We start from the raw sequence: 28000 nt of genomic DNA, 5'->3' as shown, positions 1-28000 counted from the left end.
CAGCCCGGGGAGGGGCCGGGCGGGCCCGGCAGCGGCGGCATTTCCGCGGGGTCGCGCTGGGCGAGCGCAGCCGGGCTCGCAGCGGCGGCATTTCCGCGGGGTCGCGCTGGGCGAGCGCAGCCGGGCTCGCAGCGGCGGCCGAAGCACGGCCCGGGGATGACGGACGCGCTGCCGGCCCGCGGCTGCCGGGCGGGGGACGGCTACTTTCGGAAGGTGGGCTGGGTGTGTGCCGGGGCTGCGGCGCTCGGCTCCGCTCTCCGTCTCTCGCGGTCCGCGTCGGGGGCTCCGTGCCCCACGGGTGGGGAGGCGAGGCGGGGACCTGGCCCCGAGTGAGCGCGGGGACCCTCAGCCCTTCCCTGCTGCTGAGCTGGGCGTCGCCCTGAAGGACGAGAGCCCTCGTAGCTTCTCGAAACGAGTCAAATTGCACTTGCCGACATTCATTTCGCTGTCTTTATTTATTTTTTTCCCCTCCTGCTCTCTTCCCCGTTCGCTGCTCGCCGCGTCTTCTCGCGCGCTCTCTAGTAAATTGCCTTGTGTACCTGTAGGAAAGTTTACTGGAGTAAGGTAACGAAGTTAACAGATTCATTAGGAAGTTGCTAATGAACATCTGCCCTAATTACTTTTCAGACTGACTGGGCGGCTTATGCCATAACCTGCACCTGAGTTCTTTCTTCACAACAGTAATTTAGCTAAGTGCTGCCCTGTGGGGTCCTGTGAACTTCACTGGAGGTAAAGGGCAGTAAGTGCCGCTTGCAGAGAGCTTTGATTCGGCCTTCCCTTGCTGTTTCTAAGTTCTCCGCACCCGTATTCCATTTTCAAGGTTTCAAGTACCTGCCTAGCGAGTAGTACACGGGGGTTTTGGTGTAGACTCCAGATCCAGCACCATGAGCTGTCTAGTCTGTGGAGGGGTAAAAGAAAGCTGCGTACATCAGGTTGTTGTTTGCCTTTGCACAAAACCAGCCCCATTATGCACTCCAGCAACCACCTGGATTACGTGGTGGGGAGGCACATATGCTTTGCTTTGTTGCCCTCTTTACAGGCTGTTTGATTTTTTTTTGCCATAGTATTTATCGAATTCATAAGCCTGTGAAAGCTTAAACAACAACCTTGCCCTTTAGCAGAGGAACTGTTTCTAGCTGAAATGAGCCTGTGCCAGCCATACTGCAAAGGAATCACCACCTCTAGGTATTTACCACCTTCTAAATAAATAGACTGAGACAAAATCTTGTCTGGCTTCCTCATTTGAGTAATCCTGCTATAATATTTGGTGAGTAAATCACTTTTTTCTTATTAGTCTTTAGCAGGAGTTTTAGTCTTGAGCAATCTGTCCCAATCATACAATGTGGCCAAGTTGTAATTACTTTGTTTTCATAGCTGTATTTTCAACACTGTAGGAAGCTTATAGGTTGCCTTGAGGCATGTTAGTAAAAAAGTTGACTTTTCATGAACTTAAGTAAATCAACTCTTCCATCTATATGTTTTTGTTGATAAGGGCTAACTGGAGTTTAGTAGCCAAGTTGCACCTCAGGTTGTAAGTAGATCTCCTACTCTCAGACTTGCTAAACAACTGAGTTTGCTTTAAATCAAGTTGTATGTTACAGTTAAGGTCACTGAAACAGTATTAGATCAGTGTCCTGTATTGGACAGGAATGAAGTTTTTCTCATAGATGAAAATCCAGTAAGATTAATACCTAATCATACCTAATCTTTCCTGTTACTTACTGCTTTAAGGCATAAGTAATGAAAAAGAATCTGATAAAATCTGAGTGAGCCATATGCTGCAGTGAAACATTCTTCTCTCTGTTCCCTCAGATCCTGGAAAAGTTCAACCAGCTCATAAGTCTTTAATAAAGTTATTAACTTCAGATTAGGCTAGATGATCAAAGCCTTTAGTCCCTAAAAGTAAGAAGGAAAACAGTATACCTTGTTATATGTTAGTTGAATGGTCTCAAAAGTCAGAGCTTTAATTCTGACTTAGAAGTTCTAAGTGAAGGGGATGGAAAAACAAAACAACAAAAAAAAGCACCAAAACAATCCCACTCCTGGAATCTTTAACAGGTACAAGCTGTGAACCCAAGGAATACTTTAAATGTAGTATCTACATGTCCCTATGAATGGTATACTTGGTGATTTCATGTGGCTGAAATTAGTGGCAGAGCTTTTGATGGGTGCCCATGGGTTTTCCTTTCCCCCCCTTCCCCTCTGAGTTACCTTGGTATTGTTTTCTCGTTCTTATCTAAATCACACTGTTTGTTTTCCTGAAAGGATTTAGGGGCTGGTTACCACTTTTGTTGGTGCAGAATCACATCGATTTCCAAGGATAGTCTTTGTGTTTTTAGGTCAAGAGACACTTACTTCATTGACTCTTTTTATTCTGTAAGCTGTGTAGCAAGGTGAAAACACTTGCTTTGCATCAGTCCTGCTCAAACATGGCTTCCAAGCACTACTTACACAGTGAGGTTGCCTCTCGTGCTATCCAAGAATATTGTGCACAATGAAATCTTATAATTGAGAAAAATTGGGCAATTCAAACAGTATCCAATTGTTTTAGACTCTTGTTAATTTCTTTTGAAGAGTGGATTACTATGGGAAGTGTGCTCAAAGCCTGTCTTGCTCTTTTGTGAGTTATGCTTTTTGAAGTTTTAAATACAGCATACCAGAAAGCAGCCCTCAGTATCCCCAAGATGCAGTATGGAAAACCACTTGCTTACATAATTTTTTTAGTGTTTTCTTTTTTGTTTGGTTTTGGTTTTGGTTTTTTTTTTTTTTTTTTTTTGTGTATGGAGGGGGCCCAGTAAAACTGACTGGCCAGAAATGGGGAAACCAACGCACAGACTTGTTTTCTGCTTTGACTTCTGTTGTCACACTAAAAGGTGACTGACTCTGCCATGTGAATCTCAGATGTGATGGGTGTGAAGTCCACTTGCACCCTTTCTCAGCTCTACCCTCCACATTCCCTTCCAGTGATGTCAGAGCTGCTCTGGATGGACCTTTCCCCCTTTCCCTTACCCTGTCTTCTTCCATGATTTCCTTTTTCCCCATGGCAAAGACCTATCATTCATCAAAATTAAATTTTCCTTAGACCTGTGAAATGCTTTGAGCTGGCTCAATTCTGGTGTGGTCTTTTGTTGGTGTTTTTTCTTTTTTAATAATCTGATTTTAAGGAAATTACAGGTGCAGCCACACAGGGTATGCCTAACTCTGCCACTGTTGCCTCTCTTCCCTTCCTCTTATATTACCCCTCTTGGGCTGTTTGTGAGAAGAATTTTAGTTTTAAAAGCAAAACAGGCAACGACAAAAAATATCCTTGCTGGTGTCCTGAGGAAGGTATGGCAAAATGGAAGAAGCACCTTACTTTCCATCAAAAAGAAGATAGAGCTTCTCCCTGGAACTTTTTAATTTCTGGGGAGATAATGTATCAGAAACTGGTTCTGCTGCTGTTGTGTTTACCTTGGCTTATTTCAGTGTACATTGCCAGGGCACACTGTACCTGTTCTCCTAGATGGTGTGAGTGCTCTTGGACCATGAGCCTCATAACTTGACCTATTCTGTATGGAGTTTCACATTCTTTCACTGTGACTGCCAGCAATCTGTGAATCAACAATGCATGTCCCACACATCCATCCAAATTCTGCCCCCAGGCTTTCTTCTCTATGAAAATAATGACAAAACTAATGATAAGAGGGAAGAACAATTTGTTTTAAAAGTAGAGCAAAGTATTTAGACAGGAAGTATTTTTCATCAGACCTATAGTAATTAAAGCAGGTCTGCTGTCGTGTGCTACTTTGCTTACATGAGATGCTTTTCCCAACCATGGTTGTTTCTTACACCTGCCATGGTTCTGTGTGGCTTGCTTGGCCTCTCAAATGTTTTACTTGTTTTAGTTACCTTTGAATTCTTATGAGGGAAACAGCTTCCTTTTTCAAGCTGTTCTTTTATTTTTTTCTTTTATTTTTTTTTTACAGCACACCATCCCATTTAACCAACCAGTAAGCTTTTGCAAAGTAAATATCCCTGAGACACATCAATGTACAGAACTCAGAATATTTATAATGTAATACTCATCCAGTCACAGGATCCAGAGCCTCTGTGATGACCTATTAGTAGGGCTATGCTTGCCTTATTTTTTGTTTGTTTGTGTTTGGGGATGTTTTTTGGTGGGTAGGAGCAGAGCATGGAAGGGATGCCTAGCAAGTTCTTTCTACTCTGTTTTTCCTACCTTGGCTTACTGCTTTAGAACACCTTACACTGGCCATATTTTCAATTTTCTCTCACCAGTCAGAAAGTTGCAATAAATAGTAAGAAAAAGCTGTGTTTAATTTTCCAGGGTTAATTTCTGCAGCTCCCTAGGAATTGGCTGGCTCAGTTTGAAGCATCCTGCCTTCAGTTTGGTTGTTCTGGATAGCAGTCCACCGTGCTACAAGATGCAGAGCAGCAGGACAGCTAGCTTAATGAATCTTTAGATTCCAATCAGTTGAACAAAGATGTATAATTTTTTTCTCTTTCTTGAAGCTTTGTTTCCATCTATGAGGCTAGATACTTATCAGATAGAGCCAGCTGATTCAGAAGGAATGACTCTATATTAGTCCCCTGTGTCAGGGAAGAGGGCTAAAAGCAGAAGCAAGCAGCTCCATGAGTGAAGCACCAGACTGAAAATGATGATGGGTATGGTAACTAGCTCATGAATCAGCACTACTCTAATTAACTCTGTCCTTCTTCTCTTTTTGGGCTTTTTTTCTGCAGGGCTTCCCCCACCTGTTGTTAATGTATCAGTTTACCAACCTGCCACACCTGTCCTTCCACTGGGGCTTAGCTCATGGGGTTCTTTTTGAGTCATTAGTAGCCAGGCAACCATCAACATTAGCATTGACATAGGAATATTTATTTGGTTATTTGTTCTCTTTCCACTTGTCTGGCAGGACAGAAACATCATAGCAATGATTCATAACCCTTGTCATCCAAAATCCACTCATTATGTACAAATTCATAAAACCTATATCAGAAAGTAGGCCTTCATGTGAAACTAAGAATCATCTGAAACTTGGTTAGTCAAGAGACAGATGTCTCTGATGAAATATGAATGTTAAATTTTGCTTAGTAAGTGCTATGACAAGATGGAGCTCATGTAGGAAATACATGTTTGGAGTCCAATACAATGATTAGTTCTTTAACTTTATATTAATCTTTGGTTCAGGCATTTGTTCATGGCACAAGTAGGCCAGGCTCTGGAAGCCCAGCTATTCCCCATCCCTATTAAAACAAAAAACAACAACAACAAAGCACTCAGATAAAACCTGTGCTTCTGAAAGATCTGCAGTATATAGCTAGATTTTCAAAACTGAACTAGTGGTAACATGCAAGAAGAACCATTTATTGTAGTACTGCTAGAAGGTAAGGAAATGCCAGTTCAGCAGGACTTGGGATCAGCTCTGGAAATGCTGGTGTGAAATACACTGTTTGCTACAATTGCTGTCAGAACCAGAGAAATTGTGTGCATAAGTTCCATACTTGTTGTTTAAACATCCATGTTTAAATACCTGGAGGATATGGCCATTTGTGTACACTGTTGGGCTTGACAGGCTGCACTGGCTGGAAAGGACTGTTTTCCTTCAAGTAAGGAGGCACACCCAGTTTCAACTCTGTGTCACCTTCAGACAGTGTGGCTCATCTTAAAAGCTCAAACCACTACTTTGTAAATCATATTTATGTTAATTTCGAATGCTTATTGCTATTACTCATTGTTTGGCAAACAGTCATGAATTTTGCATTCATCATGACTGGACTTCTGATGTGAACCATGTAGAAATGCTGTTTGGGAAAAGGAACTTCTACATGGAGGAAGACAAAACTAAACACTTGCTTGGACCTGTTTGCTAAATAACTTTTTAGTACACAGAATTTGTTCATTATGTGAGGAGGAAGCTGCACACAAAAAATGAAGGGCAAGGCAAGGATACATTTTAGAAGGATGCTTGAACTAAGTGGCCAAGACAGAAGTTGGAAGGAAATACTTGTTCATAAATATGGAGATAACAGGTCTGAGATGAGAATTCAATACTCAAAATGAATGTAAGAGCAAGAGGAAATAATTGGTGAGGTTCAAATGAAAAATGGCATGAAAGGAGATAAGGCTTTGAATAGCAGTAGTGTAAGAGACTGCTATTCCTTCATTTTGTGTTGTACAAAGTGGGGAAGAGCAGCTGCATCCCAGAAAAAGAACCAGACTAAGCAGAAAGCAGCTTGTGGCTACAACACAATGTTATACACTAAAGTGTACCTTGCTTATGTCTTTGTGGATAATTGTGTGTAAAGGAGCATAAAATGTTTGGTAGTTAAAGGACTGCTTCTTATCTGAGATGAATGAATGAGTTTCCTGCATGTGTGTATTCCCTGCAGTAAAAAGTTCATCTTCTGTCTGTCGTGGTTTGACACTGGCCAAATGCCAGGCACCCAGGAATGTCCTTTGCTCACCCTCCCTTGCTATCAGCTGGGCAGAGGAGGGGGGAAAAAATTAAGGAAGGGCTCATCAGTTGAGATGAGAACTGGGAGAAGAAAACACTCTAAGGGCAAAACAGGTTCAAATTTAAAGGTGTAAAGTAAATTTGTTATTAACAGAGTCAGAGGAGGGTAATGAGAAGTAAAAGAAGCCTTTAAAACATCTTTTTCCCCTGCAGTCCCTCCATCCTTCCCACTGACAGAGCAGGGAGACAGGACAGGGTCAGTTCATCACTCGAGATCTTTTTCTGTGCACTCAGGGAGAGAGAGGAGTCTTTGCTGTGCCATGGGATCCCTGCCATGGCCACAGTCCCAGAACTGTTGTGCTGTGGGTTGCTCATCCCCAGGTGCAGTTCTGTAAAGACAGGCTGCTCCAGTTGGGAAGCAGGAGCTCTGTCAGCAGGGCCCTCTCTGTTCGGGTCTCTCGCTAGTTCACAGCTTTTCTCTGGCACCCACCCAAATGTGAGCACTTCTCCCACGGGCTGCCGGTGGATCTCTGCACCCCCTGTGCACTTCTTGTATCACAAGTGTTTCACCGTGCTCCTCACCGTGGCCTGCAGAGCAATCTCAGATCCAACACCTGCAGCACCTTCTCCCCCTATTTGTGTTCCACTGACCTTGATGCCACCATGTTGTTTTCCCTCGCACGTCCTCACTTCTCCTCTCCTCTGACTAGAGGAAAAGCTGCTGCTTGTAGCTACCAATGCCAGCAAGTTCCACTAACTGAAAGATTCTTGCAGGACCCCACAGCGCCGAGAGGCTGATTTTTGTGAAGGTTCTGCATCAGAATTGCTCGCCGTGTTTCCTGGGCCTGCTGCCGGCGTTGCACGGGCAATGGTGGCCGTGGCTCTGGCATTATTTGACGCTGGCATTATTTGACGCTGGCATTATTTGACGCTGGCATTGTTTAGTGCCTCTCCTCAGGGTGCTGGGAGGCAGAAGCTGCCACCCCTGCCCTTCACCCTCAGCACGGCTGGCTGGGCAGCCAGGCAGGCCAGGCTCCATGCAGGCCATGCTGGGATGGCTGTGGCACCTCGCCACCCCTGCAATGAAACTATGTCTGTGCTGCTTTGATTTTCTTCTTAAATGTGTCAGCACAGAGGCATTACCAACATCTCTGATAGGGCCACCATCTTCAGAGCCATCAGAGAGGCTCTGTGGGACTGGTGGAAGCTTCTAGCAGCTTGCCACAGGAGCCACTTCTGTGACCCTTCCCTGCTTCTGAAAACCAGCAGTGCCAAACCAACACAAAGTGTGGAGCTTGCTGTGAGAGCAAATGGTGTTTCTGGAGATGTTTGTGCAAGCTTCCTGTCATTTTAACTGTTCATTACAAGCTTTTCAAACTAGATAGGTAAAATTAACATTATTGGGCTGTGTGTTCTCAGTTGAATGAGTGTGATCTTTTTTGATCAGCTCATTTCTCTGTTGTCAAGTCAATTTTCTTTCACTTGACAACAAAACCAAGAACTGAACTTCAAATACATAATCAGAATTTCATGTTCTCTTTAAATAGCCACTTTTGGTATGTCATTGCTTGACCACTCATAATTAGAGCTTATTAATAGACTTTTAAATGCTCTTGTAACAAAACAAAATTTTTCTAGTCAGAACTAAGGGAGAGAGGTCCAAAATAGTGCAGAATTTAGTGGCTGGTGTAGTTGAAAGAAGACTAAGAGAGGTCTGAGCCTGTTCTTGTGTAGTGGACAATACAGTAGGACTGATGAGCATTGTAATGATACCCAGTGAGGCCACTCAAGAGGAAATGCTTCCTTTAAGGGTAAGCCTTAAAACAGTGATTTTATTTGCTTCAGAATTATTGGTTAAGGCTGCAGGGATGTGCTGGTGGACTCTTGAGTATTAAGATTCAAAGGCATTTGATACTTTTTAGAAAAGGGATGGCAGAGGCAAAGAATAAATTGTGGAAGGGAAATTTCTAACATACCTTAGAAGTTGTTAGAATTGTGTTTCCCTTAAACAAAGACAAACATGCAGCCCTATTCATCTGTAAGAGTTTTAGCTTATCAGTGCTCAGAATACAATGGCTCAGTCCTGCTCAAACATAGGTTTCAGCAATTTGAGTCTTGTACTTGTAAGGTATGCACATATATGGGAGCATTCTTGTGTATTCCACATTTCACGCTTTGCTTTTTAAGAGCCTAATTTGATAAGAGTCTGACAGCATAATCATTTTAACCTGTTAAGCTCTATTTTGGTACATTTGAGATGTGAGGAGAGGATCCTAGGGAAGGAGGGATAGGAATTGTACTGAAGGTCTGGGCCACCAGAAGGAAAGATGAGAGATCCTAAAACTGGGAACAGGTTTTTGAGCCTCAAGCTTTGAGCATCACAGTCACATTGTTTTGGACAATGTTTTATTTCAAGGCTGCATACATCCCAGTATGGAACTCTGATATTTTGCAAGGATTAAGCAGAAGCTTTGATGGGAATTTCTGTCTTACCAGATACTGCTTTCATAAAATCTTAGAAATTTAGTAACATTCTGTCAAATTTGGTTGCATTTGAAAAATATCTTGGAAATATTTTTAGGGGAGAAGAGACTGGCTCACGTGTGTACTTAATATTTAAAACAAATATTTTCTGTCTGGATTTTGATTTTAAAATGTACTGTGGTCATGGTCTCTTTTGGTTTTCATGAACAAATTTGAGACAGGAAATACTGTCGTTGGTGTCAGATCATCATTGATGTCAAGGTAGTTAATTTGTATTCATACAGAACCTATGCCTTTAACCTTTAAAGTTCATTTAAATTCAATGTTAGTCCCTCTTAAGTTTCTTCCAACAGTAACAGAAAACTTATTTTCTTAATTTTAGGGATGTAATCCACTTGCTGAGACTGGACGAAGCAAACTGCAAAATCAAAGAGCTGTTCTAAACCAACAGATCTTAAAAGCAGTGAGAATGAGAGCTGGTGCTGAGAATCTTTTAAGGTATCTGTCATGTTTTCTTAGTTTTCTTGCCCAAGCAACAATTGTTTAATTTTCTTTTAATTTTGTAGAAGTCTCTTAACTATTGTTTTTTTCTCCTTTTTCCTCCCAAACATGCTGCATGTCTTACTGTAGAATGATTTGTGAATCTCCCTGACTTTTTTTCAAGCTCTGCAGAGTCATTACTTGGTTTCAAGAGCACTTTCAGTACTGCTGTGTTACAGTAAATGAGCTGAATGTTACACTTAGGTTGCTCTCTTTGTTCAGCTTTATTGCTAGTGATAATCCAAGTGAACCTTGCTGAATGATGAATAATGAGTCCCTTTTACTCCTCAAATCAAATAAACGTATTGCCACTCTGCTGTTGGGTTTTTCCAAGATCCTTTCTGTGCTGCATACTAGAAAGGACTGCCCATTGCCTTCTTTACTCCATGTAATAATGATATGGGAATAGCAAGGTAGCACAGAATAATTTGGGCTGGGTTGCCCCCAGTTGCCACCAAATTTTCCTGCAATGTGAGGTAACTTCATCTATTACATTTTTTTAGACTATGTTTTCATATGTGGCTGTCCCCACAGGAATAGCCTCATGCTGACCCTGTCTTAAGGCTGTTACATCCTGTGATTAACTGTTTGGTAAATAGCCTGTAGATTTCCAGTCTTAACACAGAAAATCTGAAAATTATCCCAGTTCTCATCTGCAGTAGTTTCCTGTAGTGTCTGTTTCTCTGCAACTGGAGCATCAATGAGTCTTCAAAAACAAAATCTAGTAAATACACTTAAAGATGTGAAAATGCTTGGATAAATTAAATTATCTTAAACTTGTCATCAATCAGTAGGTTGCCTGTTGTCTGTTACCTGTTATCTCCATGCTTGCAAGAGATGTGACAGGCTGAAAATGTAGATATTTCAGCCTCTGTAACTGACTTAACTTTGCTTTGTTTTCTGGTAATTGACTTAAGAAGTGAGACTTGGAGTTTTACTGCTTTTTGCATGGTTACCAAAATGCTTTTGAAATGGAGTGCTTCATTCAGTTAATGTTTCTGCTTGTCAATTCAGGAACCTTTTGGAAGGGCTAAAGAGATGAGTAATATCTAATGTGAAAATTTGTAATGTTTAACCTAGATATCTTAAAGTTCAGTTTCTGATGCCAATATTAACTGCTGAAATACTGAAAATGCTGTTTATTGGAGTGGGAACTAAATCTACTTAAGAGTAGAGGAACAGACTTATTTTTAAGATTTATACCTGTTGAACTATTAAAACTTGCTAGTTCTTTGAAAGAAACAATTTTAAATGTAAACTGACCCCTGGACAGTTCACATGACTAGTTACATCTATAGTCTCCTAAGGAAAAATGTAAACAAGCTTTATGTTTGTAGATTCTATTTGAATTCCATTAAGTTCTAAAAGAAACAAACCAACTGCTGTCCACAAGAAGCCTCTTGGAGTAGGATTTGAGAAAAAACTGGAAATGCAGGTTCCTTTATTTTTGGCTGAAAGTGCTAGTCTTGAAGCACATGATCCATACAGTGCAAAGACTTTTGTACTTTTTTTTTCCTAAAAGTCACCCTCTCCTTTTTATTGTCTTTTGCTCTGGAATTTGAATTAAAATGAAATTCAGTGTAGAGTTATATGAATCTCAACAATAACACATTTCCCCTTCAGCTGTCTTTTGTAAGTAAAAAGTATGTCTACAGTGTAAAAAACATGGAAAGGTAATCAAATTAAATTGACATGGATTTTCATAGCAATAGAGCAAATAAAGAAGTCAATCTGGATGAAATTTTGGGGTTTCTGAAAAAGATATTCAAATCCCTCCTGTGGAGGATGGTAAGCTAGACCAAACATGGAGCCTTAATATATCATAATTGAAGTGCTTGTAGCATCAAAACTTGCCCATTTATCTGTGTGGTGCTGCCTTTATCAAGTAAGATCCACCCCACCATATGTTTATATCCAGTTTGGCTTATGAAGGCAACAGATGTTAACATTGCTTAATTTAAGCAATCCAAGATATTCAAAAAAGTACAGCATAGAAAAATCACAGATGACTCATAATATGAAAAGCAAACTTAGAATTTTAGTCTTGGAGTAATTAGTTCTTCATCAAGGTGCTCCATAAAACTGGAGAACTGCTCCAAGTGGAGCCTAGATTTATGACATGGCTGTTCCTAAATATTTATGAAGGTGAATTTTGTCTTAACATAAAGGTAAAAGCAAAATGCTGCAAATTTAAGTTTGTTGTTGTCTTAAAAGACAGACTCTAAGGATGCAATATCTTAAGCATGGATACCTTTTATCTTAAAATCATACCTGTGGATTTATAGATACAGATGATTTAAGTATCTTGAAAAGAGTAATACTCCAATAAAATTGTCAGTATGGAGAATCAGGTTAGAAATTGTGATATAAATACACAGATAAGTAATCACACAGAAATGCTTAACACCCATTGTGCTTGCAGTTCAAAGTGTTGCCATTTAAATACAGAAATGGCAAAGGAAACAAGCAAAGAAAATCATATTTACATCCAACAAAATCAAATTATAGATAAAATTGTCTTGTCTTAAAAAGAGTTGGTTGAAAGATATTTCTTTCTGTAATAACTTTTGGGGGAAGTTACTATTTTTTAAGATCAGAAATCTCAACAGATCTTTATTCAATTCATAAGGTGGGGAAGTCTCTGTTGAAAATGTCTCCTGACTCCTCATACCTCCACCCACCTATCTTCTAAGATTAAAAAAAAAAATTTAAAAAAAACCAATCACATAATCTGAAAATAGGATAGTGATTCTGTTTAAGATGCTTTAGTTTTGTTGATTAATGTATCTGAAAATAAGCTTGACCCTTAGTCATACCTGGAAAATTTGGCATATAGGAAATCTTCTGTGGCTGCATGCTATTATCTGGAAAGTATCCCAGGCATTCTCTCGACAGAAAAACTTAATAACTTCTGAGACATGAGGTCTTGTATCATCTCTTAAAGGAGAAAAAGAAATCTTAAAAATGCTAAGAATGCTAGCATTGAAGGTTGAAGGGGTCAAGCAAGCTTGCAGAAAAGCTTTTCCTCAGGAATAACAAATTGCTATGTCTCTGCAGAGCAACCACCAACAACAAAGTCCGAGAGCAGGTACTCCTGGAACTGAGTTTTGTAAACTCAGACCTGCAGATCTTAAAGGAAGAGTTGGAAGGACTTAATATCTCAGTGGAAGTTTATCAAAATGCAGAGTAAGTATAAAGCTGAGTTATTCAATTATTAACAGATCTTCTGTTTACCCTTGAAAACAAAATTGTTTCTAGGTGAGTGTGAATGTTGGACACTAATCGTGTGAAAGAGCAGAGAGCTTGATAGGAAGATAGGAAGAGAACATACTTGATGGTAGATTTGTTGACTAAGGGTTAGTCTGCATATTTGACCTCCTCTTGAGAAATATATGTGCCACTAATCCTTGGATATGGAGTTCCTTTGAAGAGTAGAGTATCATGAGCACTGAAAGCTCTTGGGGCTCTGCTGCAAACAGGTGACACTTAGCAGAATTTCCAGTACTGGAATGGCTCTTTGGCTCCCTGCATTCTGGAATGAACAAACTCAGTGATACAGTAATGTCTCTTCTCAGATGTGCTGCATACAGCAGTCCTCTCTGCAGCTGGAGAACAGAAACACAATGCTGATTTGATGTTGAGAGCAGACTAGGTAATCTTGAATGTGTGCCCTTCAGTGACAGAAAAACACAAATTCCATGGTTAAAGCAGAGGAATTTTTAGTAAATGAAATTGGATTTTTTTGAAGATGTTTTTTCTCCACTTTGAAGAGCATACTAATTTTTAAATTGCAATGGATTCCTCAAGGATAAAACTTCAAAGTTAAGGGGTATTCATTGCCTGCATACTGAAATGATTTCTGTATCAGTTATAGGTCTTGTTGCTCCTCAAACTAAATATTTACTATTTGATTAACAGTAGCTCAAGGTAGAAATTGAATGCTTCATGTGATGGAGGTATATTTTTGGGTCCCTCTTAGTACTGTTCTCAGTTAGATGTTAAACTTCCAGGTGGATTACAAGAAATTCTTAATGTAAAAGGATGAAGCACATTTTCAGAGAGGTCATTTCCAACTGAATGCTGACTTGATGCATATCTATGCTGTAGTTTTCTCAAACAGCAACTTACCCTCCACCTCCATGGCAAACTTTGATAAGTATTTGATGCAAAAGCATTTTGGGGTTTTTGTTTCTGGTTTGTTTTTTTTTTTTTTTTTTTTTGAGATTTGGGTTTCTTGTTCAAGATTTTACTGGTCTTCATAGATGCATGTGAGCATGGAGAGCAGTTAGAGCTGAAATAAGATTAGCTCCACAATATTTCTTCTTCTAGCTAAAGAATATTAAAAATACTTGGATTCTCACTGAAGGTCAGGCCCCAGGGCAGGCAGAAACCTTGAGGCTGGACAGCAGCATGCTTGTTATTCTTGTTATATTGTTATGCTCTCCTGATCCTACTTTCCCAGTCTATTTTGAATGGTGTTTTGTCTCTCCTATTCTTTTCATTCTAAGCTCTAAATGCTTTTTATGTTTCATCAGCTAAAATAATTAATTTCCCTGTAACTGCTCTCCAGCCTTTAACAGCAAATAAAAGCTATTAATAGTTGCTCTCTGACTATTGTGCATACAGTTGTCAACATGAGGTCACACCCATGCTTTACTGGATTAGCCTGTATTGTGTTAAAACAATCTCAAGGGTTGGCCCTTCCAGTACTTGCACACATCTCAGCTGGATTGAGAAGCATGATGCTATTTCTACTCAGTTTCTACTTCTTCAGGAAGTCTAGGATCACCTCCCTAACTGTTCAGTACTCTTATGACGTGTGCTCCATGGGTGTAGCACCTTAGCTGTGGAAAAAAAATTACTCATGAATCACCAATGCTGATATCTACAGGGACTGTGGATGGTACTAAAATGGATTAAATCAGTAAGTTAGGATTTTTTTTCCATGTGTCTCACTTCCTTTTGAGGAAAATGCCTTGATATAATCTGTATAAAAGTGCTGAGGTGTCTTCTAAAAGCCTCATCAGAAATCAGATCATTTGCACCACTTGAAATGGTGTTTTGGTTCTGTATCCTGGAAGTCCTTTTCAAGCTAGCAGAGTCACTTTCTGGATCATGAAGGACTCTTCCTCTGCTTAGGAAGCTGCATTCCTATTGCCTCCCTCTCAAGATGGAATTTTCACCAATAAGAAAGCTGGTTTTGCTGACAAGACCATAAATGAATGTGGGATTTTGTAGTTGGTAATAGAATGCTCTAAACAATGATTATAGAATCAAAAAGTTGTTTTCAGGAAAAATTAAGACATTAGATGAACTTTATAACTGCTTGATACTGATCTATTAATTCTACACAACAAACTGTATCTGGAAGCAATTCTGATATTTTTTTTTAAGACTTCTCATCCTTATGGCCCTTTGCTATTCTAGAGGATTTGTCTAGAGGTTAGCACCTAGCATTGTCTAGAAACCAAGTAGTTCTTGGACTTCCTATTCCTAGACCTTTCCCTGTGAAAGCTGGTGTACTTTGTACCCTGCTTCTCCCTTCATATTACTATATATGAAATCATTGGTAGCATGTCAATACTGATTATAACTACTGGTATTTACCATGGCTCTTACTGTGGCAGATCTCCTAGCAGCTGTGGAGCTGAATTGCAGTAAGGCAGCCTTTGAGAGTCTCTTTTCCTTTGCCTGAAGGAAAAATAGGCTTAAATTAAAAAAAAAAAGGCACAGGCAAGTACCTTTCTTCACTCTCTTCTTGTAAAGTACAGGCAATTAGGCAGATTTTCTTGTGCAGGAAGGAATTGTATACTTTTTTGTTTATCCTATCAGTGTATGAACTTCCTGTCATTAAATAAAACAAAGATAATGATAACAGAAGTAAAAAAAAAAAAAAAAAAATCTGAATCTTTTTGCTTTTTTTCCATAGAGAGACTTTCAGTATTCCCTTGGTACCTCTTGGCCTAAAGGAAACCAAAGATGTAGACTTTACACTCCCCCTCAAGGTAAATTATACATACACATTTCAGAATGAATAGTTAACAAAAATTATTTCCATTTCAGATTTGTTTAAAGAAACAGAAGTAATTTAGGTACAAATTATTTTTATTTGCTCTAAAATCAAGATCATGACATGTTAAAAATTAACTACCAATTTTTTGGGTCATTGCTCCTACCTAATTAGAACAAGAAGTCCAAAGAAGTTATAATAAATTCCACTTTGAAGGCAGCGTTAATCCAAATAATAAAAATTCCTTCCATAGTTTTCTTTCTGATAAGAGTATAGATTACTGATGTAGGTGTGAAAGGAAGTAGTAATGAAGGTTTTACTCTGCATAATGCAGTGGTACACCAACTTACACTAACCAAGACAGCTCAGTTGGAAAGCAGTGTTGCAGCATTAACACTGCTTCTTTGTTGACTAATATATTTTGCTGGCTGCTTGAGCCATCTTCTGTATTTTCTGAACTTCTGTATATTGTGCAATATAGATTTTTATCTCACAGTAAACCATCTGTATCACTGTACACTGTCTGTTTTTATTTCTGTGGGTTAAATTCCATGGTCAGATCGTGGTACCACTTCATGTCATTGCAGCTTTGTTATTTTAAGTGGAATTGCCCTGGTATAGCTCAAAAGAAGTTGGCAGACTCTCTGTTAACAAGTTTTTATGGTTCCTTGATCCCCTTGTCATTTTAGAAAACGGGGTTTGTTTGTCCCTTTCAAAACCTCTAAATGTTGTTGTTTTAAAACCTGTTGGAGCTAATGTAGCAGATGTTTGGTTCCTTTACATCACAGGGAAATTTCTCTAAGATATCAAATCATAATTCTACTGTCTTACTGTAGTTTCATTGCTATGTGCTACTGTACTGTTGACTAAAAGGGAGTAGATGTTCAAATCACAACTGAAACAATTTTGTACTGTTTGTAATTTCAGGAAAAATACTTTAGGCTAATTTTAGATATTCCAATTTTTAATATTTTTTTCTTCTTTAAGGACTTTATTCTGGAACATTATAGTCAAGACAGTTCAGAGTATGAAGATGAAATAGCAGATCTCATGGATCTGAGACAAGTAAGTTCAAGTATGGGATACTCTGAGGTATTTTAATACACAGTTGTAAATAACATTTGTATGGAATCAAAATACAACATTTTTACTTAGAGCTTACTATAGTCTTATTGACTTCATTTCTGAGATGTGGTGCATGAATCTCCTTTGTCCAAAATCTTTACAATCTGAGTAAAGAAAAAGTGAAAAAACAGATGAAGTTACACAAAATGATTGAGCTATTGATGTAACTTTGTAAATTTTGTTAATCTAAGACTTGTCTTGCCTACTGTTTTTTTTATTTTAAAGTATTTTAAATTTTGCAGGAAGAGTATTGAAGTGGATTAATCTGGCAAAATATTGTAGTAGAATGGTGGCTACTTCTAACTATTGTTTGTTTCCTGTACTATGCTAGAAACATGAGCCTCCTCTGTAGCTTGCATAAATACCTACAATCCTTATTTAATTAACTTTGAGACTTGCCAAAGAGATTGTTTTCTTTTTTTAAAAAATGTGCTACTTGTGTGCAGCTGAAAAACTTTTGTCATGAAGCTTACTGTTCTCAAATCCCACACATTTCTATGGTATGCAGAAGTCCAAGGGAAGCAGAGCTTTGTTTTTGGGGTTCCAGTACCCATCCTGTAACTCACCAGAATGCACTTAATTTTAATTAATTTTAATGCATTGTATTTCAAGGCCTGCCGCACTCCTAGTCGAGATGAAGCTGGCATTGAGATGCTGATAAGCTATTTCCTGCAACTTGGTTATGTTGAAAACAGATTTTTCCCACCCACCAGGCACATTGGAGTTTTATTTACATGGTAAGTGGGTAGTTTGTGTTTCTCTTCAGCCCTTTTTTTTTTTTACCCCCAGAATATGGGTTAATGATTAACTGATTTTTAATCTGTGTATGTCAGCGTGTCTCCTCTTGAATCCCTGCAGTGTGTGTTGTCATTTTTTTTAAGAGTAAATCTGAATACAATACATCCTTTACATGCTTAGAGTGAAACCATTGGCTAGATTATGATTGGGGTGACAGGTTAGTACAAGGGAGAAAGAGAAAATAATCTTCATTTTGGACAGCTACAAATATTTCCAGATTCTGAAACCAGGTGTACAGAATGAGGACAAGGAGTGGGTTCAGACCTTAATTCCCTTCCTTCAGTTTTTTCAAGAAGACCACTTGGGCCAGAAGAGAGAAAGGAGCAACATAACTTTCTATAAGCGAGTATTTACTACAGCTGTGAGCAAAATTTGACTCTGAATTAAAAATCTTTATGATTTTTATGAAAAAGATGACTACCATGTAGCCAAGGGGAACTGTTAAATTCCTAGTCAGAACTGTGAATAGAAAACTTTAAACACAAGCAGCAGAGGATCTGACCATGCCAGTGGTTGATCTCGGGCAACATCTAAGTAGGAGAATGTAGCACATGTGGGTGCTTCCCTAGTGTGCTCTTCACCCCATGATGTTCTATGGGCACTTCTGAGTTAAATGCAATGAGCTTATGGAGGCTCTACTGTAAAACCTGCTGAAAACTGCCCCAAAAGATGTTCCCTGGCTTTAATTATGTGGATTGTCCACCAGAACATAATGGTGTTTTTGTCCACTTTCATTTTCACTGTAGCAGAACAGTTAAGAATTCCACTACTCATCAGAAAAACAGAAAGTACTTGTTTTTTCAATGGACTCCACTAATCTTAACACTTCTAATATTTTTTTCCTAAGGTATGACTCGTTCACAGGTGTCCCAGTGTGTCAGCAAAATCTGTTGCTTGAAAAAGCCAGTATTTTATTCAACATTGGAGCTCTCTACACACAGATTGGAACAAGATGCAATCGTCAGACCCAGGCTGGACTTGAAAACGCTGTTGATGCTTTTCAGAAAGCTGCAGGTACACATCTTAAAATACTGGAAAGGTCTTCATGCAAATGTCCCCATTGTCATTCTGATGTACAGATTTCTGCATTTTCTGTTGGCCTGTTTACACATAAAAAGGAGGAATAGGGACATCCAAGAAGCCTAGTGAAGAGCTCAGATGAAGCTTTAATTCAAAACCTGGAGCTGCAGTCTGAAGAAGCAGATAAGATAGTGAATACTGTGGTTAATCATTACTGAACTGCAGTTCAAAGGTCAAAGTTATAGCACTAGCATTAACCACTTCATTCCTTGTTTCACTGGCATTACTGCTTTTACCTCAGTGATAGCACATGGGTGTCAAATCTCTACAAGAGACAGCTGACAGGTTTGATATAAACCTGGAAGCCTCGTTTTCCATATGAGGGTCTTAAAAATTAATCTTGTTTTTTCCTCTGGTAAAAGTTGCAATTCCTTGGAAGTTGAATGTTTTCCATAGATTCCCAAGGCAAGCAGGTTCAATATAATCAACCTCTGTCCCAAACATGGGGAAATAGAAATTCTAATAAAGGGAATCCTATCCCTTGAACTAGTATATTATGAAGTCTTTAGTTTTCACTGGGGGATTTTAAATAGATTTTCTAATTTTTTTTGTAAGTATCATCTGTGCTACATGGAATATTTAAAGACATGTCCTTTGCAGTTAATATGTACTGTAAGATTTATTTCTGCACTAACATCTGTGACTATTAGTTTGCACTGTATGAGTAGCTTTATCAGCAAAAAACTGTGGAGCACAGAGTTGAATTTTCATAAATCCCCTCCTTTGAATACACAGCTGTCAAAAAAAGTGTAGTATTTCTTCATGCATATTTAAAATAAATAAATAAATAATATTTCAACTTTTGTATTTCGTCTAAAAGAAATTTCATTAGTTGGGAAATTTCTCCATTTTACTGCTGTTCCTTCCATTAAAAAAAAAAATCAGTGCTTTTCACTTCAACATGTTTGCAGAACAGAATTAATGCAAAACTGGAAAGGTGTTCTTTGCTGCCACAGTTACCTCTGCAGGGCCCCAAAGCAACGTGCTCAGGAGGCATTTCATTGTACCTGTGCACGGTGCTGTAACACTCCATTATGTTGGCAGAGGCATGACAGAGAGTCTGAATTAACTGTTTGTATTAACTGTTTCCCAGTGCTGAATGGAAGAATTGCACAGAATTTATCTTCAACATAAGCAGAAATTTGTTTGGAACAAAAAAACCCATGTTTTTTTCCTCCTGTACTTTCAGTTCCTTTCAGTAGGGCACTCCATCAGTACTTGTGATATGCCTGGTAGATTTGAGATTAATTTTTTTTAGTGCAAAAAGGTAGGGAATTTGTTTAATGGCATATTAAAAATTCAAGTATGAGTGTAACATGAAAAATCAAAAATCACAGACAACATTTAGTAGGAAAATACTGAACAGCATGGCCAGAACTGAGTGTAGTGGCAAAAAGTAAGATTGCAGAAGCTGAAATACTTCAGAGGCAGAGGTCTTACTGTTACCCTGCTGCAGGACTGTCAGCATTAGCAAGCTGTTGAACTCACTAAACCAGTTGGATGACATGCCTACTGAAGGTTATGCTTCCATCCATGAAACTGTTACCTAGTATTGCACTACAGTTAGTGTTTGTTTGAAATTTGATACATGATAGAAACTGCTAATATTTTGGTGAAACCAAATGTCTAGAGAAGAATCTTATTTTTACCCTGTTAAGTATATTTGTATTTATAAATAAAAAATCTGGTTTGCAGGCATGGAACAGAGCTTTCAGTGGGGCACAAATGGACTTAGCAACACCTGAAAAAAAATAATTAATTAAGCTTATATGTTTGTGTCTTTCCCTTCTTTCCAGAGGTTCTACTACTGTCATCTCCTTATAGCTGTGAAGATTTTTCTCTTTTTTGTCCCCTGTAGAAGCCATAGCCTGCCACTCCCACACATAAGTCACATTCAGTTCAGCACAGTCTTGTGGTCAGTCACAAGAACTTTTACAAGCAAATGAGAAAGCAGTGCCCTCAAAACTTGCAGTTTCTGTTGCTCCTCTGAAGTGTAATTTTGGCAACTGTACTTGGGGATGGTTGATTGCAATGCAAAGCAAAACCTGTAGGTCAGTTTAACTTACTATGCACCAAGAATTCATTCGGATTGCTGTAGTGCAATACTAGAAAATATCCTTTAAATTCTAATTGTTACGGTACATACTAGAATTAAGTTCACTTGTTTATCTTTGTAATGTAAAAAAACCATTTTGTAATTGCAGGAGTTTTAAGCTACTTAAAGGAGACCTTTACTCACACACCAAGTTATGATATGAGCCCAGGCATGCTGAATGTCCTGGTGAAAATGATGCTTGCCCAAGCCCGAGAGTGTGTTTTTGAGCAGATTGGTCTTTCTGGAATACGAAACGAGTTTTTCACACTTGTAAAAATGACACAGGAAGTTGCCAAGGTAAAATATAAGACTTTCAATCTAGTCTTTAAAATAACTTTAAAATAACAGTGCTGTGTTATTACCTACAGCTTTTAATATTAACTGAATTTATTAAATGTGAATGTTAACAGCCATTACTGGAAACCAAGTAGGTCACAAACTACAGTGAGAAGCACAACCTTTCAGAAGACTAAAATGTGAACAGACTAAATTTAAATACCACACAAACTTAAAGCTATGTATGACTCCACAGTTTCCAAGTGTAGCACAAACTTACTATTTGAATATGCTTTACTTTTTTAAAACTGAATTAATGAGATATATTTGTAAATGAAGACATATTTATTATATGGTGCTTTTATTTAACTATGAAGTCATATAGATGGACTGACTTAGTCCATCTGTTCTTGTACAATAATAAATTAAATATAAATAAATAAATATATATATATATATAATATATATATATAAATAAATAAAAAAAAAAATAAATTTCCTCTCTTGTGAGGGAAAAATCAGAAAAGACATTTCAAATTTTTTTCCAAACTTACTTCCAACCCATCCTAATCATATTTTTCCCTTTTTTGATGTGATTGTACATGAAATTATCTTAAGCCTGACTATGATATCCATTTCCTGAGTTCCTAATTCCTCATATTAAGTTCTCATATTTCAATTATTTGCTTTATTTTAGGTGGGAGAGGTTTACATGCTGGTTAACACTGCAATGAATCAGGAACCAGTGAAAGAAAATATTCCCTATTCCTGGTCTAAGCTGGCACAAATAAAATCAGACCATTACAAAGCTCTGGCACATTACTTCATTGCTACCATTCTGTGTGACCATGAATGTAAGAATCATGCTTCTTTATATGTTTGTATAAATAAAATTAAATAATTTTTTAAAATTGAATAAACAAATATTTATTAATTAATTATTAAATATAGCAACAGTTATAATTTGGTCTGTGAATAAGTCTTGGAGCCAGGAACTTTGTTGCTTCAATATATGTTAAATTGCGGTCATTTTCCCCATTCAAATATGAAGCCATTCTCTTTTTGTCTTTTGAGAAAAATGTGAAAATTCAGTAAACTAACTTTCACAGAAGGAAAAGTTACATATTCATTATATGCTACTAAATAGTTCAGATGTTATATGTTCTGGCATGCAAGTATTACTTGCATACTGTAGATGTTCAAAGCAAAAATTCGATATTCTTATTTATATATTTATATATGTGCATATAAGTATTTTACTGTATTGGGAGAGAAAGTTGAAATAACTAGACAATAATACACCTAAAGGAAGTTCTGGTTGATGTTTTTTATCCATTATTGCAGTGCAGCCTGGTGATGATGAAGATCAGCAGGAGAAGGCCTTGTCCCAGCTGTATGACTCCCTGCCTGAAGGGCTGATGGTCCTTGCTGTTTTAAAGGACAAAGTTCAGAGAAAACAATTGGGTAACTGCCAGTTTCACAAGCTCCCTTTTGCCAGTTACCTTGTATTTCCTGTCTGTGGCTGACAAGCAGTGGTTTTAATGTTTCCAGGGAAAGCACATTTACGCCAAGCCATCGTTTACCACGAAGAGGCTCTGAGAGTCTGCGGGCTGTGCAAAAAGCTTCGGAACATTGAGGTTCTGCAGGAGGTCCTGACAGCTGCACACAAACGTTCTCTGCTCAAATATGCTCAGCAAGAGACAGAAGATGACTTTCTGAGTCTGACTCAGGCTCCAGATATACTCCGTGAGTGTGCACAGCCAGCAGTAAAGGATATCTGACCATGTGCTCATGGGGATGGGCCTTTCATTTATGTGTATGAATACATATATAATGTGCTTCCGTACATAAATAATGTAGATGTAGAGTTCAGATTCCTTATATGTTCCCTCAATCACAGATCAATATATTTTGTTAGAACTGTTTCACAGTATTTCTGTCTCTAGCAACACTGCTTTTGGGGGTTGGTAACAATGGTGTTCTTTTTTAGTGACTATCTTGTGAGCTAGAAAAAATGGGGAAATTTGAAAAATTAAAATTATATGGGGGGAAAACTATAGTAACTGTTTCTTGAGCCCAACTCTTATACTAGACTGGGCTGTTAACTCAATTTGACTTCTGTTTTTGTTTCTACGTTAGTCCAGCTCATATAACTTTTTCTTCTTTGGATGCAGTAGCAAGCTATGAGTGCTGGTTTTAAAAACTTCTCAAAGAAAAATAAATTAAAGCTAGGAATAGCTGTTCATATGGATTTTTTAATTTTCCATATTGATACTGTGAGCTCTGAAGATATTTTTTAGGCAGTTCTAGTATCTAACATACTCCCACAAAAATTAATTTTTCCACAACCCAGTAGAATTTAGGACAAATTCCTATCTAGCTTGGAATGCAAGAAAAATAAATTTTGATGTCTTTTGTTTAATACTTAAAAGAAAATTAATTTTGTTTTCTTTTTATTTTAGCTAAAACAGAGCATAAAATAGAAACAATTGCTCCTCAGTTTTCCAAGGTGAAGGTTAAAGACTTCTTTCACAAGCTGGTATGTAATATACTAATCCTGACCAACCTCTGCCATTTTGATAGCAACTATAAATTCACTCTAAGGTGAGGGAAGGGATACAAGTATTTTAGCCTAAAAAAATGATCCTGTAGTAATTGAGTTCTTTTCAGAAGCTATTGGAGAAATCACTCCTCACTTTAGAGGTATAAGCTTGAGAGAAGTAAAGTGCCATTTCTGTATGGCTTGCACAGCAGTCTTGAAAACCTTCATAAAAGTCCCATGAAGTCTCAACAGATAATTGCACACAACCTAAAGAGGGGGGAGAAACACCTAGTAGGTGGAGACAGGCATGCAGAACATGTGACTTGCATGTGACACAGCCAGTCTTTCAGGTGGCTCTGTATGTGTCAGTGAGCAAAAGGAACTGGGAGTTATGGTTAGGATCAGAATATGCAATGTTCCATGAATCAGTTTATCTCCTCTGAAATGGAGTAATGCAGGGCCTTGCAGCCTTTGCAGCCAAAAGACTGTGCACACCTTAACAGAGTTTCTGGAACAACTTGGCAGTTGCCTTTATCCCACTCTGTTTGAAGTACCAACTGAACAGTCAAGTAACAGGACTTAGCATTTGCAGGGAATTAGCTGGAAGTTAACCTGAGTAAAATCTACAATAGATGAACTTAAAGCATTATAACTTACAAAACCAGAAATGCTTACTTTACTTACTGACAGTAGACCATAATGTGCCTTTTGCTGTGTTACCTGCAGGGCCCACTGACAGTGTTCTCAGCCAAGCAGAGGTGGACAGCTCCTCGTACCATTTGCCTTCACCCTGAAGCAGGAGAGCTTGGATTCAGTCTAAAAGGAGGTTCTCCAGTACAGGTTTATTGTCTTGATCCACTTTGTTCTGCAGCAGTAAGTATATTGATGTGATATTAACAATTTTTCTGCAGACTCTAGCATTAAAATATACCTTTAGCTGTTCATACTCATGCATGGAGTATTTATTGAGTTATATATATATTAGTATAGCCAACTCATATAATTTGAGCACATGCTGCAGATTGTCAAAGAATCCCATATCCCTAACATCACATGAAACTAGAGTTGATTTCTTTCTCTGTTCATTCTTAATAGTTAAAAAGTCACAAATAATAAAAGTAAATTTTACTTCCTGTTTTATTCAGGAAGTTAGAAGGGATAAATACTTTAAAAAGTAGCAACAAGAATAAGGATCAGGAAGGGAATGGAAGGTATAGTGTCTGCCCAAGGAAAGAGGGGTAAGAATGTTTTATTGGTTTGTGATGTTGATCTTTCAGGGAAAATGCAGAGGGATAAAGCAGCATGCAGTGATAAGCAGTTTCTTCTGGAAAAGGCAGAAGTAACCACAGAAGTACAAATAAAAATTATGAAGAAAAAGAAATAAACACTGCAGAAAATGTCTTCTGGGGGACAATAGCATAGCAAAACCCAGGGTTCATTTACTTAAGGAGAAAAGTGAAAAACACAAAAACAGCCAATGTTTGAGTATAGCAGAATCACATCAGTGGTAACTGAAGAGGTAATTTGTGTACTTGAGAAAGTTCTCTAGCACATGTGTGACTAGAGAATGGGTTTGTAACATCTATGAGTGAAATGCCTTTGGGGCAGATACTGTATGATGAGAAAAACATTTATGTGTCTTTATAATATCAGATAATAACCTGTGCCCAATTTTTTGACAGTCAGCAGGCCTAAAAGAAGGTGACTACGTTGTTTCAGTTGGTGGCATGGATTGCAAGTGGCTTGGTGTGAATGAGGTGCTGGAAAAATTGAAAAGTGTGGGAAAGCAGCCTGTGGAGCTTGAGGTTATCAGTTGCCAGGATACAGCGGCATCTTTGGTATGTAATGAGGCAAATAGGTTTTGCAGATTTGGTGTGCTAGAGTTTTTTCACTTGTCTGCCTTCCATTCCTTAATGTTTAATTTCATGTAGTCAGATATCTCACTCAGCCTGTGAATATATAAAGCCTTCAGATGTGTGTTCAGTTTTAAATCATCTGTTTAAACCACTGACCTATCATGCTAAAGTGGTCTGTCTGTGTAAGAATAGTTGGGTGGTGGGCTTTTTTGTGGTGGAGCTACTTAGATTAATGGCATGAAAAATTTCAAGACCGAAGTTTGTCCCAGAGGATAAAGGCATTATCCTGCTCAGCACTGAAAAAACCAAAACCATAATGAAACAATAATGGAATGAAATAGAACATCCAAACTACATGTTTATTTTCTATGAACGGCTGTTCTAAATGATCTATGACTTTTGTATTAGATCAGGGATTATTGTATCTATTTTTTTTTTTGTGAACTTTTAATGGTCTAGTCAGTTACTAAGCTACTGAATAAGTTTTAGACTAAGGGAAAGTCATCACAAGATTAAAAAATACTAAGCTCTAAATAACTTACTAGTTGTGTGAAAGAACCTGTAGCTCAGCTAAACCCACTGCTTCATGCTTTTAACATTCCCTGGCAAGCTTAGACACTCAAGTAAGTGTTGCCTGAGAAGCTATTAAGGTGCCCCTGCTGCTGTTAGGTTTTCTTGGTTTGTTAAAATTGGTTTTCCTTATTGAAAATAAGGAATTACACATCTGCCATTCCAAGTTGCAACTGGAAAGAAAAGGCTAGAATGTAATCAGACTGCTTCAGGGCAAAGCTAAGAGAAGACAGAGAAGGCTGTGCCTTTTAGGTATCCCAAGAGGATGTCACACAGGAGCTTTTATAGTTGTGATCAACACAGAATCTGTCCAAAGACAGCAAAAGGCTCCCCATCTGTGCAAGAACTACCTACTTGAGCTTTACAGGGAGGTTAATGTGTATATTAAATAGTTAAGCTAGAAGCCAGTAAGTTACAAGTCTCTTTATGCTTTGCAGAGTATACCCTTGAATCTATGTGTGCAAAGCACCAGGATCACAGCACTCTGAAGGGCCTTGGCTCAGTTAGTAATGGCAGTAGCACAGAAAGCTTGCTGCAGTCTGCCCTGGAAAACTGTTTGCACAGTAGCCTTTTGTTATTGTCAAAATTTTGACCCATTTTGGATGACTGATTCTTACAATGCTTCTCTTTTTCCTACAGCATAGCAAGAGTGCAACTTACTCCATGGGAATGCAGAAGACATACTCCTTAATCTGTTTAGCCATGGATGAGGATAAAATTGATCATACCAAGAAAGCCCCACTAAAACTCCCTTTTCTAAGCTGGGGAACTAAAAACAGACAGAAAGCTGCAAGTACACTCTGCCTTCCTTCAGCTGTGGCTGGAAGTTCTCAGAATAAGAAGAAGCTTTCTCCCTTCACACTTTTGAATTCAGAAAGTTCATTGTACTGAATCTTTCAGAATTATCTGTTAATGTGACTTTTGTGTAAAATGTAGATAAAAATATTGATCAATTTTATCTTTGTATGCATATGTATAAACCCAGACAAATACTGTTGACTTTGTTTGCTGTACATTGAGCCACTTATGGTCAGAAGCTGGCAGAAGCTGTAAAACTTAAGTATTTGAAGGTTAGAACAAAGTGGTTTGGGAGGTATGCAGTAGCAAGATGTAGATTATAGAACTGCTTACATGAAGACTAGATTCCTTTGGAATGTCAAAATACAGTTATGACTGATTTTTCATAAAAATGGTTGTAACTATGCTAGATGGGAGTTATTTATTACAAACTTGCTGCTGAATGAAAATATTAGGGGACACATTAAAGATTGATTTTGGTCTTAAAGTTTAGAGTCAATAATAAATCACTTAACACTACTTTAAAGAATTATCTTAAGAAACCACAGGTGAGAGAAAATAATATTCAGAGAAACTAATCTTGTGCCAAGGGGTGGTGTCATAGAGTTGTGTTTTTATGCAGAGCTGCTTCATCAGAGGACTAGGTGTAGCCTACTGAATACATAATTTAATTCTGGAAGAGAATTAGAAGGCTTAAATTTTAAAAGGTCTTTTGAACTCTAAAAGGCTTTTAATCTGTTCTTTTTTCTGATTTAGGAAACATTTTAAATGCCTGCTGATTCAATTGTTAAAAACAGGTTTTATTCCAGATATTATTTAACTTACTTTAAGACTTTGTATCTCACTAGTCTTGATAAAATGGATAGCTGTGAAACAAATCTCAAAATGGACATATAATATACTGATTCAAGGGCATGTAAATTGCAGTGATGCTTTAAAATATGAAAAAATAAGTGCTTGTGCTAAGTGGCAGGATATGTATTTACTATCACATCAAGAAAAAATAATCCTTCTGCCCTTGGAAAAATTTGTGAGCAAGCTATATATATTGTAAGGAGGGGGACAAAAAATAACTGGTGAATATTTCTTTGACATTCTTCTGTTTCTTGAAATTAATTAAAAATTGCTAACACTGTAGTGTTAATTAACATTGCCATCTACAGAGTAGATAGATACTTAAAATTTACATGAAAATCTGCATCTTTGTGTAAACTTTAAAGTTGTCATTTATTTTTAATGTCTTATGTAGTAGATGTAAATATCTTGATGACCCTTATTTAAGAATAAAAATCAGATGCTGCTGTTTAGTAGTAGCTCTTTGATTCTGTTGCAGCCTGGATGATAAAGCATAATTTACAGGTTTTT

General features: G+C 38.0%; 1 protein-coding gene across 1 annotated transcript; it reads left to right on the top strand.

Moving 5' to 3' along the window:
- The first annotated feature begins 28 nt into the window (after positions 1 to 28).
- On the top strand, positions 29 to 27942 carry RHPN2 (rhophilin Rho GTPase binding protein 2). The gene is made up of 15 exons (XM_056500439.1): positions 29 to 213; positions 9328 to 9443; positions 12543 to 12671; positions 15415 to 15490; positions 16483 to 16560; positions 17233 to 17357; positions 18266 to 18432; positions 20703 to 20890; positions 21567 to 21723; positions 22214 to 22333; positions 22421 to 22615; positions 23332 to 23408; positions 24138 to 24284; positions 25094 to 25249; positions 26477 to 27942. Exons 1-15 carry the CDS (start codon positions 157 to 159, stop codon positions 26726 to 26728), a joined length of 2040 nt encoding a protein of 679 aa, XP_056356414.1. The 5' UTR covers positions 29 to 156; the 3' UTR covers positions 26729 to 27942.
- Positions 27943 to 28000: the final 58 nt, after the last annotated feature.

This window comes from Oenanthe melanoleuca, chromosome 11 (genome assembly GCF_029582105.1).
Source record: "Oenanthe melanoleuca isolate GR-GAL-2019-014 chromosome 11, OMel1.0, whole genome shotgun sequence".
NCBI lineage: Eukaryota > Metazoa > Chordata > Aves > Passeriformes > Muscicapidae > Oenanthe > Oenanthe melanoleuca.
The sequence above is the reverse complement of the archived record's forward strand: the minus strand, read 5'-3'. Positions and strand labels throughout refer to the sequence as shown.